General features: G+C 37.2%; 1 protein-coding gene across 1 annotated transcript; it reads right to left on the reverse strand.

The window, feature by feature from the left end:
- Positions 1-3,435: 3,435 nt before the first annotated feature.
- LOC124114880 (radial spoke head 14 homolog) lies at positions 3,436-13,719 on the reverse strand. The gene is made up of 10 exons (XM_046475674.2): positions 13,533-13,719; positions 12,950-13,055; positions 11,230-11,316; positions 10,148-10,282; positions 8,927-9,003; positions 8,664-8,812; positions 7,171-7,287; positions 6,693-6,804; positions 5,195-5,257; positions 3,436-4,048 (listed from the first exon to the last, which is right to left on the reverse strand). The coding sequence occupies exons 1-10, from the start codon at positions 13,623-13,625 to the stop codon at positions 3,965-3,967; spliced, it is 1,023 nt and encodes a 340-aa protein (XP_046331630.1). The 5' UTR covers positions 13,626-13,719; the 3' UTR covers positions 3,436-3,964.
- Between the last annotated feature and the right edge of the window lie 45 nt (positions 13,720-13,764).

Raw genomic sequence — 13,764 nt, forward strand, 5'->3', positions numbered from 1 at the left:
TGTACTTTGTATTTCGATCTTTTTTTACCTGGATGTACTATGATTTCAATCTCTTACTTGGATGTACTTTGTATTTCAATCTTTTACCTGGCTGTAATTTGTATTTCAATCTTTAAACTGGATGTACTTTGTATTACAGTCTTTTACATAGGTGTAGTATGTATTTCAATCTTTTACTTGGATGAACTTTGTATTTCAGTCTTTTACCTGGGTGTGGTTCGTATTTCTATTTTTTACCTGGATGTAATTTGTATTTCAGTCTTTTACCTGGGTGTGGTTCGTATTTCTATCTTTTACTTGGATGTACTTTGTATTTCAATCTTTTACCTGGGTGTGGTTCGTATTTCTATTTTTTACCTGGATGTACTTTGTATTTCAGTCTTTTACCTGGGTGTGGTTCGTATTTCTATCTTTTACCTGGATGTACTTTGTATTTCAATCTTTTACCTGGGTGTAGTTTGTATTTCCAGCTTTTACCTGGATGTACTTTGTATTTCTTTTTTTTACCTGGATGTTCTTTGTATTTCAGTCTTTTACCTGGGTGTGGTTCGTATTTCTATCTTTTGCCCGGATGTACTTTGTATTTCAGTCTTTTACCTGGGTGTGGTTCGTATTTCCAGCTTTTACCTGGATGTACTTTGTATTTCAGTCTTTTACCTGGGTGTAGTTTGTATTTCTATCTTTTACCCGGATGTACTTTGTATTTCAGTCTTTTACCTGGGTGTAGTTTGTATTTCTATCTTTTACCTGGATGTACTTTGTATTTCAGTCTTTTATCTGGGTGTAGTATGTATTTCTATCTTTTACATGGCTGTAATTTGTTTTTCAATCTCTTACCTGGATGTACTTTGTATTTCAATTTTTTACCTGGCTGTAATTTGTATTTCAATCGTTTACCTGGCTGTTCTTTGTATTTGTATCTTTTAGTTGGATGTACTTTGTATTTCAATCTTTTACCTGGATGTACTTTGTATTTCTATCTTTTACCTAGATGTACTTTGTATTTCTATTTTTTACCTGGGTGAAGTTTGTATTTCAGTCTTTTAGTTGGATGTACTTTGTATTTCAATCTTTTACCTGGATGTACTTTGTATTTCAATCGTTCACCTGGATGTACTTTGTATTTTAATCTTTTCCTTGGATGTACTTTGTATTTTAATCTTTTACCTTGGTGTAGTTTGATTTCAATCTTTTACCTGGTTGATCTTTGTATTTCAATCTTTTACCTGGGTGTAGTTTGTATTTCTATCTTTCACCTGGATGTACTTTGTATTTCGATCTTTTTTTACCTGGATGTACTTTGTATTTCAATCTCTTACTTGGATGTACTTTGTATTTCAATCTTTAAACTGGATGTACTTTGTATTACAGTCTTTTACCTAGGTGTAGTATGTATTTCAATCTTTTACTTGGATGAACTTTGTATTTCAGTCTTTTACCTGGGTGTGGTTCGTATTTCTATCTTTTACCTGGATGTAATTTGTATTTCAATCTTTTACCTGGATGTACTTTGTATTTCAGTCTTTTACCTGGGTGTGGTTCGTATTTCTTTTTTTTACCTGGATGTACTTTGTATTTCAGTCTTTTACCTGGGTGTGGTTCGTATTTCAATCTTTTACCTGGATGTACTTTGTATTTCAGTCTTTTACCTGGGTGTGGTTCGTATTTCTATTTTTTACCTGGATGTACTTTGTATTTCAGTCTTTTACCTGGGTGTGGTTCGTATTTCTATCTTTTACCTGGATGTACTTTGTATTTCAATCTTTTACCTGGGTGTAGTTTGTATTTCCAGCTTTTACCTGGATGTACTTTGTATTTCAATCTTTTACCTGGATGTACTTTGTATTTCAGTCTTTTACCTGGGTGTGGTTCGTATTTCTATCTTTTACCCGGATGTACTTTGTATTTCAGTCTTTTACCTGGGTGTGGTTCGTATTTCCAGCTTTTACCTGGATGTACTTTGTATTTCAATCTTTTACCTGGGTGTAGTTTGTATTTCTATCTTTTACCTGGATGTACTTTGTATTTCAGTCTTTTACCTGGGTGTGGTTCGTATTTCTATCTTTTACCTGGATGTACTTTGTATTTCAGTCTTTTACCTGGGGGTAGTATGTATTTCTATCTTTTACATGGCTGTAATTTGTATTTCTATCTTCTACTTGGATGTACTTTGTATCTCAATCTTTTACCTGGCTGTACTTTGTATTTCAATTTTTTACCTGGCTGTAATTTGTATTTCAATCGTTTACCTGGCTGTTCTTTGTATTTCAATCTTTAAACTAGATGTACTTTGTATTTCAGTCTTTTACCTAGGTGTAGTATGTATTTCAATCTTTTACCTGGGTGTACTTTGTATTTCAATCTTTTACTTGGATGTACTTAGTATTTCCATCTTTTACCTGGATGTTCTTTGTTATTCAATCTTTTACCTGGTTGTTCTTTGTATTTCAATCTTTTACCTGGCTGTACTTTGTATTTCAATCTTTTACCTGGGTGTACTTTGTATTTCAATCTTTTACTTGGATGTACTTAGTATTTCCATCTTTTACCTGGATGTTCTTTGTTATTCAATCTTTTACCTGGTTGTTCTTTGTATTTCAATCTTTTACCTGGCTGTACTTTGTATTTCAATCTTTTACCTGGATGTACTTTGTATTTCAATCTTTTACTTGGATGTTCTTTGTATTTCAATCTTTTACCTGGATGTTCTTTGTTATTCAATCTTTTACCTGGTTGTTCTTTGTATTTCAATCTTTTACCTGGCTGTACTTTGTATTTCAATCTTTTAGCTGGATGTTCTTTGTATTTCAATCTTTTACTTGGATGTTCTTTGTTATTCAATCTTTTACCTGGTTGTTCTTTGTATTTCAATCTTTTACCTGGCTGTACTTTGTATTTCAATCTTTTAGCTGGATGTTCTTTGTATTTCAATCTTTTACTTGGATGTTCTTTGTATTTCAATCTTTTACCTGGATGTACTTTGTATTGCAATCGTTCACCTGGATGTACTTTGTATTTCAATCGTTCACCTGGATGTACTTTGTATTTCAATCTTTTAGCTGGATGTTCTTTGTATTTCAATCTTTTAGCTGGGTGTTCTTTGTATTTAAATCTTTTACTTGGATGTTCTTTGTATTTCAATCTTTTACCAGGATGTTCTTTGTATTTCAATCTTTTACCTGGATGTTCTTTGTATTTAAATCTTTTACCTGGATGTTCTTTGTATTTCAATATTTTACCTGGCTGTACTTTGTATTTAAATCATTTACCTGGATGTACTTTGTATTTCAATCTTTTACCTGGATGTACTTTGTATTTCAATCTTTTACCTGGATGTACTTTTAATTTCAGTCTTTTACCTGGGTGTTCTTTGTATTTCAGTCTTTCACCTGGATGTATTTTGTATTTCAATCTTTTATCAGTCCAACAAAATCAGAAAACAGGTATACATTTATTCACATGATAGGGTTGTATGTTACTGTAAATAAACTATATACATTATAAATACTTCCAATATTATAACAATCCACAGTATATATGATTTGTACATAAACAAAATATATGTGCAAGGTCCACGACTTCTCACAAGAATTCTGCAACATTCATCTAGTTCAAGGCAACAGGAAATACTGAATTCCAAAGGTCAAACTGTATTTAATAATACACCTCCTGGAATCCAACAGACAGACAAGGCTTTGTAAGACACGGTCGGTACAATAGAAAGTTACGATCTAATAATATCACTTAATTATCACTCATTATAAAAACAAAACAATGCAATCAAAAACCTGCAATTATTTTGTTTCCAAAATGAATAAAGTCAAAAGCAGTTTTCCGCAGAAAATATATGTAAAACTATCACAGGACATAAAGCTCGAAGCAAGGACTTTGATACATATCATAATATTCGGAATTGATATGCCTCAATGATTTTAAATTTAAATGCAATTTTGCAAGATGAATCTTAGGGCTTCCATGTGATGACCTTGACAGCGATCTGGGCGGCTTTCACGACTGCTGGGATTTCATCCTCTGTCCGGGTCTTGATCTGAAATAAGCAAGCACCTGTTAATGGGCTGGTTTTATCAGAAAGCATTATCTAATCACAGACTGTCAGCTGTTAACAGAGAGAGCGGGAGACAGGACGGGTATTTCTGTTTTTCAGTTAGTTATCTTCTCCCCTTCTACTCAGACATTTATACATCAGAAGCCCCCCAAATGTTGGCACTACTTTTCAGCAGCACTATTTTTCATCTAAGTTGTATTTCTGCATTGATCATAACCATTCTAATACTTCATAATCTACAAGGTGATGACTACAATCTTGACTGCCCTAAAGATTAAATTGTATATTCAAACTTTTATTGTAAGTTAATTCCCTAACCTCAGGAAGATGCATTTTCTTGACTTGACTGATCCCTCAAAAAGGCTGAATTTTAGTTAGCTAGGATTGAACTCCCATGTAGATGAGAAAATGAAATGTGTGAAGTCGAACAGGAATGATGCTGTGATTTTACAGATGCTTCAGAGTGATGCAGGTCCCAGATGATTACTTTATGATAGGCATAAACTTTGAACAGAATGGACTAAGGGACACAACTCTGTACAGCGAATTTAGGCCCAGGACTCAACTAAGTACCACTCAATAAAACCGTGAAGAAACTACATGACATGCACAACTGGGATAAGCAATGCTCAACTTAACACATCAATGTACTGATCAACATGCTCATCACTGCTCAACAAAACACAGCTTAACTAAGAACTACCAGACAGAACACTGCTCAACCATTGTGTTTTAATATCATGATCGATCATCAAAATTAATTGGTCATCGTAATATTGCTGACACATCACACATCACACACAATCATGATCAATCTATGAATATTTCAATTATTTGAAACACCACAACACAACTAAGAACTATACAACTAAAATCCTCAATTAAGCACTACCTAACAATGCACTGAACAACTATATGAAGTATTCAACTAAGCAATACTCAACTAAGCTCTACTCAACTAGGCACTGCTCAACTAAGCTCTACTCAACTAAGCACCACTCAACTAAGCTCTACGCAACTAAGCACTGCTCAACTAAGCTCTACTCAACTAAGCACTTCTCAACTAAGCTCTACTCAACTATGAACTTCTGAACTAAGCACAATTGACTGACGTCAAGGTCAACTCACCAGGTCCACATGGCTGAGTAGCGTCTCCCTCCCCTCGGGGGCCTCGGACAGACACGTGAGGGCCTGGGAAAAAAAGGGGACATATAAGATTAACAGGGGAGGCTCAGTTTCATACATTCTAGGTGGGAATCTTTTAATTTGAGTTCTAATGCACTTGGTGTCTTTAAGATCATACTCCAAGTTTCGAAGTCAGTTGTTCAGATGTGTGACAAAATTGATTTCATGCAGAAGGGCTATCATACTTGTTTGTTTGTTGTTTAATGCCGCACTCAGCGATAGTTATACGACGGTGGTCTGTAAATAATCGAGTCTGAACCAAACAATCCACAGTAAATGATATCATGAGCATCGATCCACGCTATTGGGATACGATGTCATGCATCAATCAAGTCAGCGACCCTGACCACCAGATCACGTTAGTCACCTCTTACGAAAAGCATAGTCACGTTTAATGGCAAGCATGGTTTGCTGGAGACCTATTCTACCCCAGATCTTCAGGGACATCTTAATCGCCATCAGATATTAACATGATATTATTGTTAACATTACATCTGTATGTCTGGCATTATAAAGCATTTGACCTTGAAAAAACTTTATAGCTTTTACAGAGAAATCTGCTCTTGCCTCTTAGCTTGTAATGATGCTTTGGGCAGTATTCAATCACCTCAAAGATCCAGGCAAAACAAAGGGACACAACTCTGTTCAACAAGTTGTGGTGTTTCAGTTGTGTTTGGTAGTTAAAGTAAAAATAATAACCGCTCAAAAGAATTCAAGAACCACCCGATTCTATCATATTACTATTGTTGTCTGTCATGGCATGGACCGCCTCCGTGGTCTAGTGGTAGAGCGTCCGCCAGGAGCGCGGAAGGTCCGGGGTTCGATCCCCGACCGCGTCATACCAAAAGACGTTAAAAGATGGTACTTGTTGTTACCCTGTCTGGCGCTCGGCATTAAGGGGCAAAAACAAGGACTGGTCGGCTCGGAGTCAGTATACTGTGTCTGAGTGGGGTATTCATGTTAAACAGCGGCATGGTATCACAGTGAGCTATCACTATAAATCGGCATCAGTCCGGCCTAGTACAAGCAGCCACACACACACACACGTGCATGCACGTCGCTATATAAGTGCAATAATCTTGGACGCGACGTTAAACCCAATTTCACCTCACCTCACCTGTCATGGCATGATAGATAACTACTGCATGGTCCTTGGAGCAGTGGGGTAGCCTAGTGGTTAAAGCTTTTGCTCATCATGCCTAAGGTCTGGGTTCGATTCCCCACACGGTTAAATGTGTGAAGCCCATTTCTGGAGTCCCCCCCCCCCCGTGATATTGCTTGAATATTGCTAAAAGGGGCATAAAACCAAACTAACTCAGACACTTGGGTGGTACTTAACTTCTTTAGACTAGAATACATATTGTTGTCTCATAATGACTAGTTTGATGATTCAGTGGTGCCAAACTTTCAACAGTTCATCCTATCTGACCGTTGTACTTACTTTAAGGGCGTTGAGTCGCACCTCACTGATGGGGTCATTGACAAGCTCCACCAGCTGTGGGATAGCGTTGTCTTTTATTGCTGTGTATTTTCCTTTTGTTGTGATTGTTATTCTGTCAAAATCAAATCAGGAAAATAGAATCATAATACAAATTTACATAAACATCCACATAAATCCTGCAATATATTCTCACACAACGTTTGTAAAGTGGTGTTATGTAATGCTTGGAAAACTCTGACAGGTTTATTGAAGTGACCAAGGAAATATTTCAGGGAGATTTGCTATAAAATGGTATCTACTAACTAGAAGTAGGACGATCCACTCATGCATTGTGAAGTTTTTTAATGATACAAGTAATGATCACAATTGCACACTAAGTAAAAAGTATCTATTCTTACCTTAAACGTATTCTTTAATAAATGTTACACCAAACACTGATAGATTTATTGCAGTGTCCAAGGAAATGGAATCTACTAACGTCATCAAGGCTCCTGCAGCATTAGCTCGCACGTCCGGCGTGGCGTCTTTCAGCATCTCGACGAGGGCAGCGACAGACTCCACTTCCACAGCTTTGTTTTTGCCATCGAGGGGAACACTGGAACAACGAAATACACTGATTCTACACAAACACAGGCATCAGATGGAGTCCTTCAAAAACAGGAAGTCAGAATATTCAGGGTTAGGGGGCTGGTCATTTATTATAGGGGTGGTGTCAGAAGGAATCAGGGGTGGGTTACCAATAAATGACAGTCTCTAGGGGAGGGTAATAAAAGAAATACCGTATTCGACTTATTAAGCGCCCAGGGCGCTCTCAAAATTAGAAATAGGGGGCTCTTATTTGAATATTATTTTGGTGAAGAAAAAAAACAGTGTTGAAAGACCGTAAATTTCGTGGTTTATGCTGACAGCCTGAAATGTTTACATACGACAGATATATTTTTCCAGGATTTAATTTGCCATAATAAAGAGACATATAACACAAGAGTGTGTATTATACACGAATAAATAAGTCTAGTGTACATTGATCAATCGGAAGGGGTGCTAATTGGGATTGTTCACTAGCCAATATATTAGCAAATATCGCCGTGGGCGCTTATTAGAGCGGGGCGCTTATTACGGTGAATACGGTACACATATTTTGGGGCAGGGGACAATTTTATAACAAAACATGAAGTGCCTTCCAGGGACATCCTCTATGTCTCAAGGGTTCACGTTTCGGTAATGGTTCTCACGGTCTCAAATTACCCTCCCTTCTTCCCCTAATGCTTATCATTTCACCCTCCTGAAAATACAGCGAACAAAAGCACTGTAAATTATATCATAAAATGTCCATTTTCATGAGTCACCCCAAATTTATCATTTTTTTATGACCCTACCCCAGAGATGGTCATATTTTTTGGTGACCCTCCCAATTCCCTCTCTGGGACCCACCTCTTATAGATGACACGTCCCTTAGTTTTGGGGAAAATCTCTGTACAAAGGGACACTACTTTACATACAAATGATTTGCTTATCCTTGAATTTGTTAATGCTGCCATCAGGAAATCACGCTTTCTGAGTCCAGAAGTGAGTGAGTGAGTTTAGTTTTACGCCACTTTTAGCAATATTCCATCAATATCATGGCGGGGACACTAGAAATGTACCCATGTGGGAATCGAACCCTGATCTTCAGCATGACGAGTGAATGCTTTAACCACTACGCTACCCCACCGCCTCTAAGTAAAGCAACTATGTTCATTACGAACACGCTTATAACAAACGGACAGATATAACGACCTTGTTGTGTGGTCTCGGCCATATACTGTATATACGCTGTATATATGCTTATAACGAACTATGGTTATAACAAACATAAATAAGTGGTCACTTTGAGTTCGTTATAACCGTAGTTTACTGTATATCATGTGATGTTTCAACTCCGGAGGGTATAAAATCACACATTCCAAGACAGACACGATGTGTCGCACTCACCTGAGGTCCATGATGTCACGTGCAGCCTTGGCGCGGATCACCTCCGAGTCGTGAGCGAGAAGTTGGGTAAATGTTTCCATGGCGCCAGCCGCCAGAGCTTTCTTCGTATCTACACGCATACAGTAGTGCAGAGTGTCCAAAATCATCTCCTTCAAAATATGTTTGAAGTTTACTGTTTAACCAATCATATCAATCACATGAAACATCATTATTTTTTGGAAATATTCAACTTTGGGTGCTGATTTATAGCTGCACTCAATTACCTTGATTTCCTCCACTTCTGACTGCAGCTTCTTCACCAACATAGGAACCAAATCTCCCATCACAATGCCCTCCGCACCTGTCACAGGTAAACAGGAGAAATGAAACAAAGAAGTAAACATGATATATAGAAGATATTTCATGTGTCGAGTGACATAGCATGTTTCTCACATCGAGTGACGGGAATAAAGGAGATATTTACACGAGCGACAATATCTCCTTTTCCCCGTCACGAGATGAGAGAAACATGATTTTTCAGGACACATGGAATATCCTATTTATTATATACTTTTTGTGCTGTTGTCTAGTGGAAAATTAAATTATTTCATTACAAAAAGTATTTTCGTGTTTGCAAAATCATAAAAAACATAAACAAAAGTAACAAAAAATATTTAGGGTCGCGAAAAATCTGTATCATACAAATAGATATGATTATATAAAAAATCAACTGTGTGAAGCGAAAGAACACAGGCTGGTCAAGTAACAAAAATGGCGCTTTGCGAAACGAACGGTGTCGATTGATGAGTTAAGTGGGAAATTTACAGTTTATAACGGAATACTTTCAAGAGAAAAACAAATGCCATGAAGCGATAATTACTCCATAAATGACCATCTGTCATTATTTTGCCTTGTCAATGTGGAACTAGCATAAAAAGGAAGTTAACAGTTTGTGAACGGGTCAGACACTTGCGATAAAGGGAGACAATTTGAGGGTAGGTCACTCTTGTATGACAATAGTTTCGTCAAAGTGTTATGTTTACAGCAGTGAAATATCAAGTGTTATGTTCACTGCAGTGAAATATCAAGTGTAATGGTCACTGCAATGAAAATATCACTTTTCTCAACTTCTCAGTCTTTCACACTTACGTATATTGTAAAGTAAGCCAACAGGATGAAGGAAGTAAACAGGAAGAACTAAAGCTAAGTAAACAGGACGAAGTAAGTAAACAGGATGAAGTAAGTAAACAGGATGAACTAAAAATAAGTAAACAGGATGAAGTAAGTAAACAGGATGAACTAAAACTAAGTAAACAGGATGAAGTAAGTAAACAGGATGAACTAAAACTAGGTAAACAGGACAAACTAAAACTTAGTAAACAGGATGAAGTAAGTAAACAGGATGAACTAAAACTAGGTAAACAGGACAAACTAAAACTTAGTAAACAGGATGAAGTAAGTGAACAGGATGAAACACATAAACCCCTAAATTAGGCAGTACGTACCTGGAGGTGTTTCCGATATCATTTCAATAGCTTTATGAGCATTCTTCCTGGCGATATCCTCTTTGTCATCAAACAGTTTGGATATCGGCATGATGATCCCATGTTCAAGGAAAGCATTCCTCCCGATAGCATGGCCTGAAGTAAAACGTAATCTCATGAACGTCAAGAAATGAGATCATCAATGTATAATACACAACATAATCTTCATGAAACTCTTATCAATATTATCATTTCTTGAATCACCTAAGATTGTTGATTGATAGTTTGTTGTTCAAATATTCCTGCAATATGACGGCAGTCTGTAAATAATCGAATGCAGCCCAGACAATCCAATGATCGATATGAGCATCGATCCATGCAATTGGAATACGAGACATGCATCAACCAAGTCACTTGTCTGACCACCCGATCTCGTTAGTTGTCTCTTATGACAAGCATACGTTGCTGGGGGGACCTATATTATTTCCCAGGAATCAGCACGGGAACAAATCCAATCCAATGCTCTAAAAGAGACAAAATGCCTAGATGGTATACGGTGGACGGGGGCCATCTTCCCAAGGCAAGGGACTTTAAAAGTCCAGCTTCCACCCTTGCCAAACTAGGCTGGAAGTTTGGAGTTACGTTTTGGCAGGACTATTGAGTCTATGCATAATCCATTCAAAATCACGTAATGAAATAGACAATCTGTCCATAAACTGCCGTGCAGATTTTAGTCAATTGCAAGATTTGCAAAGCATGAGCACCTTCAACTGGACGTCGACAGACATTTTCCAAAACTTTTCATATTTTAAATCAAGGTTCTCAAGTAATTTCCTGTTTTTTAACAATATAGATCTTGATTATCGATCAGATCGTCTTGACTGGGCGTCGCCATTTTGCTTGAAGCAAATGCATGTAGTATGGTAAGTGGAATCTGATTGGTCAATAGGAGGGACATAGAGGGGACATTAGTCATAATAGCCACTGGTGGCGCTACAATCAAGCTACAAAATTCTAACCAAGTTCGGCAAGGGAGGAAACTGGACTTTTGTAGTCATGATCAGTTATCTCCCTTGCCTGGGAAGGTGGATGTGGGTCTGTACCTGCGATGACATGGAGACACTCTGTGGACTTCTGCCTTACTGTGATGTCAGCATCCACTAAAAGTTCTTTTAAACTCTGAGCAATACCTGAAATGGAGACAAAACACATCAGCCGTTGTTCTTGATGCAACAGATAATCAAGGACTACAGTCAAACCCTCAAAGTGTCGAACTCATGGGGACCTAGGGAAAAGTTTGCGTTTTCCAGGGTTTGAGACAACCAAAAAAGTGAATTTCCGAGAACCAAACATCTGACTTTACATGGAGATGGGCACTGTGGTAGACATGGTAGAGAGAATTGCCTACCCGACCTGCATTTACAGAATAACCTGACGTGCAAGGTACCTTATTCTGTATGCCCACTCTGAGGTCAGGGTCTACAAAATGTCATTGAAAATATGATGGCTCATAATGTGAGTGGACATTTGGGGGAATCGGGCCATGCAATCCACATTGAGCACTATATAAAGAGATGCAGATAAGATGTAAAGTTGGTTTTACAAGTCTGAATTCTCTCTTGCAGCATGTGAAAGAAGCAAAGCATGTTACGCGATCAATAAAAAACATGAGATCCATGCATGAGTGTGTAAAAATCTTCAGACTGTTGATCTTTAATCATAAGGCTATGATCTGAGAAGTATCATTTGAAAGAGCTTATTACAGTTACATTAAAGCATTTTATGTTCAAAATATCTTAAGAGTTAAGAACTTTCTGTCTCTAATGTGTGAAAACATTTGTCCCACTGGCCAAATAACATCAGGCAGGTAGTGATTAAATAAACTTGACATACTCATGTTACTGCGAGGTCAGTTATGATAAACTTTGTCGCATGATACATGATACAATACTACAAACGTGACATTTGCAATTCTCTGGATAAGTTTCATTATGCTAATGCATTGTTGGTCAACCTGAAGAATTAACGAGACATGATTTTTGTTGGTTTGTTGTTTAACGATGCACTCAGCAATATTCCAGCTATATGAAAGTGGCCTGTAAATAATCGATTCTGGACCAGACAATCCAGTGATTGACATAATGAGCATCGATAGGCGCAAATGGGATCTATGACATGCATCAACCAAGTCAGCAAGCCGAGCTTGACCACCCAATCCCTTTAGTTGCCTCTTACGGCAAGCATGGGTTGCTGAAGACCTATTTTACTCCAGATGAGTGTTAGCCAATCAAATGAAAGAGAATCTGTTTGCTGCTGAACTAATGCCTAGCAACCACTGAACCCTGTGCCATAGTAAGATTATTCACTTCAACTCATTTGCATCATGATGAAGACCTATATGTCACAAGAATGAAAGCTTCAGACATTGTAATAATGTATCAATTGACCTATTTTTGGCCGTATTACTATGGATGTATATTTAATTACGCCATACATATACTTATATGAATGTTATATGGACCACTGCATTTGTCATGCAAGGCACAAATTTTCAATCAAAGGCAGTGAATAAAACGAAAACAAACATAAATCTGAGTCAATTATACTCAATGTGATAACAGTAGACTGAGATCTCTTTTGTTTACAGTTAATTTTCATGCCTTGTTAGACACCCTCTTCAATATCGACTTGTATCATATTTGTATCGGTACATGACCATACATGTGTTACAGTGTAGAGTATGACATACAGTATGCTATACTTTCAGTGAATGTTACGTCCCTATAGATGCTGTAAAAAATACATAAAAAAACAAAATCTCACCACATCTAAGTGCCTCAGCTATGTGCTCTGGGTCATGCAGATAATCACAAAGTGACATGACTGCTCTCTGACGAACAAGCAATGTGCCATCATTCAGTTCACGATTCTGAAGATTGAAATGACAAAAATAATGAGAAACTATTCAAATTAATTTGTTCAGCTCGGACTGTCAACCAAATTGTCATAGAGTTAACATGCAAACACATCTAAATATATATTGAAATCTTGATGCGAGCAAACAAAACAACATGACAGTACCCAATATATAAGATGTACCTTTACATTAAATTAAAGTACTGATACTGCAGGCTAATATTTTATGTATCAATTTAATTCTTTCAAAAAGTAATTGTACACATAGTTATTATAATAAATCTCAGCGATAAATCACTGCACCAATGTGAATATAATAATAAATAGTGATATATATATATATAAGTGAGACACAAAAATATATATCGCGTGAAACCGAAATGTTTGTTATGTTGATACAAAATTATAAACACTTGATAAACAACAACCGATTGAGAAAACAAACGAAATACACGATCGTGAAAGTTTGCTAAATTTATACAAACTGTACCAGTCTCGGTAATGCTCGATCTCCATACGCAAATGGTGTCCGTGTAACATCAATTTGTGGGGGGTATTTCGCGGATATTACTGTTAGCGCCATGGTGTGAACGTGAAATGAACCGCTTTACTGAAGTTCCATTCACACCTGGCTCCAATTTCCGCGTGCGTTGCTATAACAACAGTTGGTCACCGTTAGTAAGCCGCACATGGTATGTAGGTGAACAGTAGATTAGACCTTA

Source organism: Haliotis rufescens, unplaced genomic scaffold (genome assembly GCF_023055435.1).
Source record: "Haliotis rufescens isolate VD_foot unplaced genomic scaffold, xgHalRufe1.0.p SCAF_109, whole genome shotgun sequence".
Taxonomy (NCBI): domain Eukaryota; kingdom Metazoa; phylum Mollusca; class Gastropoda; order Lepetellida; family Haliotidae; genus Haliotis; species Haliotis rufescens.

Coding starts and splice junctions, on each gene's coding strand:
- LOC124114880 (XM_046475674.2), bottom strand. CDS start 13,625: ATGGCGCTAACAGTAATATCCGCGAAATACCCCCCACAAATTGATGTT. Junction 11,317..12,949: donor AGCTGAGGCACTTAGATGTG/GTGAGATTTTGT, acceptor TCTCCATTTCAG/GTATTGCTCAGAGTTTAAAA. Junction 6,805..7,170: donor GCTGCAGGAGCCTTGATGAC/GTTAGTAGATTC, acceptor TGATTTTGACAG/AATAACAATCACAACAAAAG.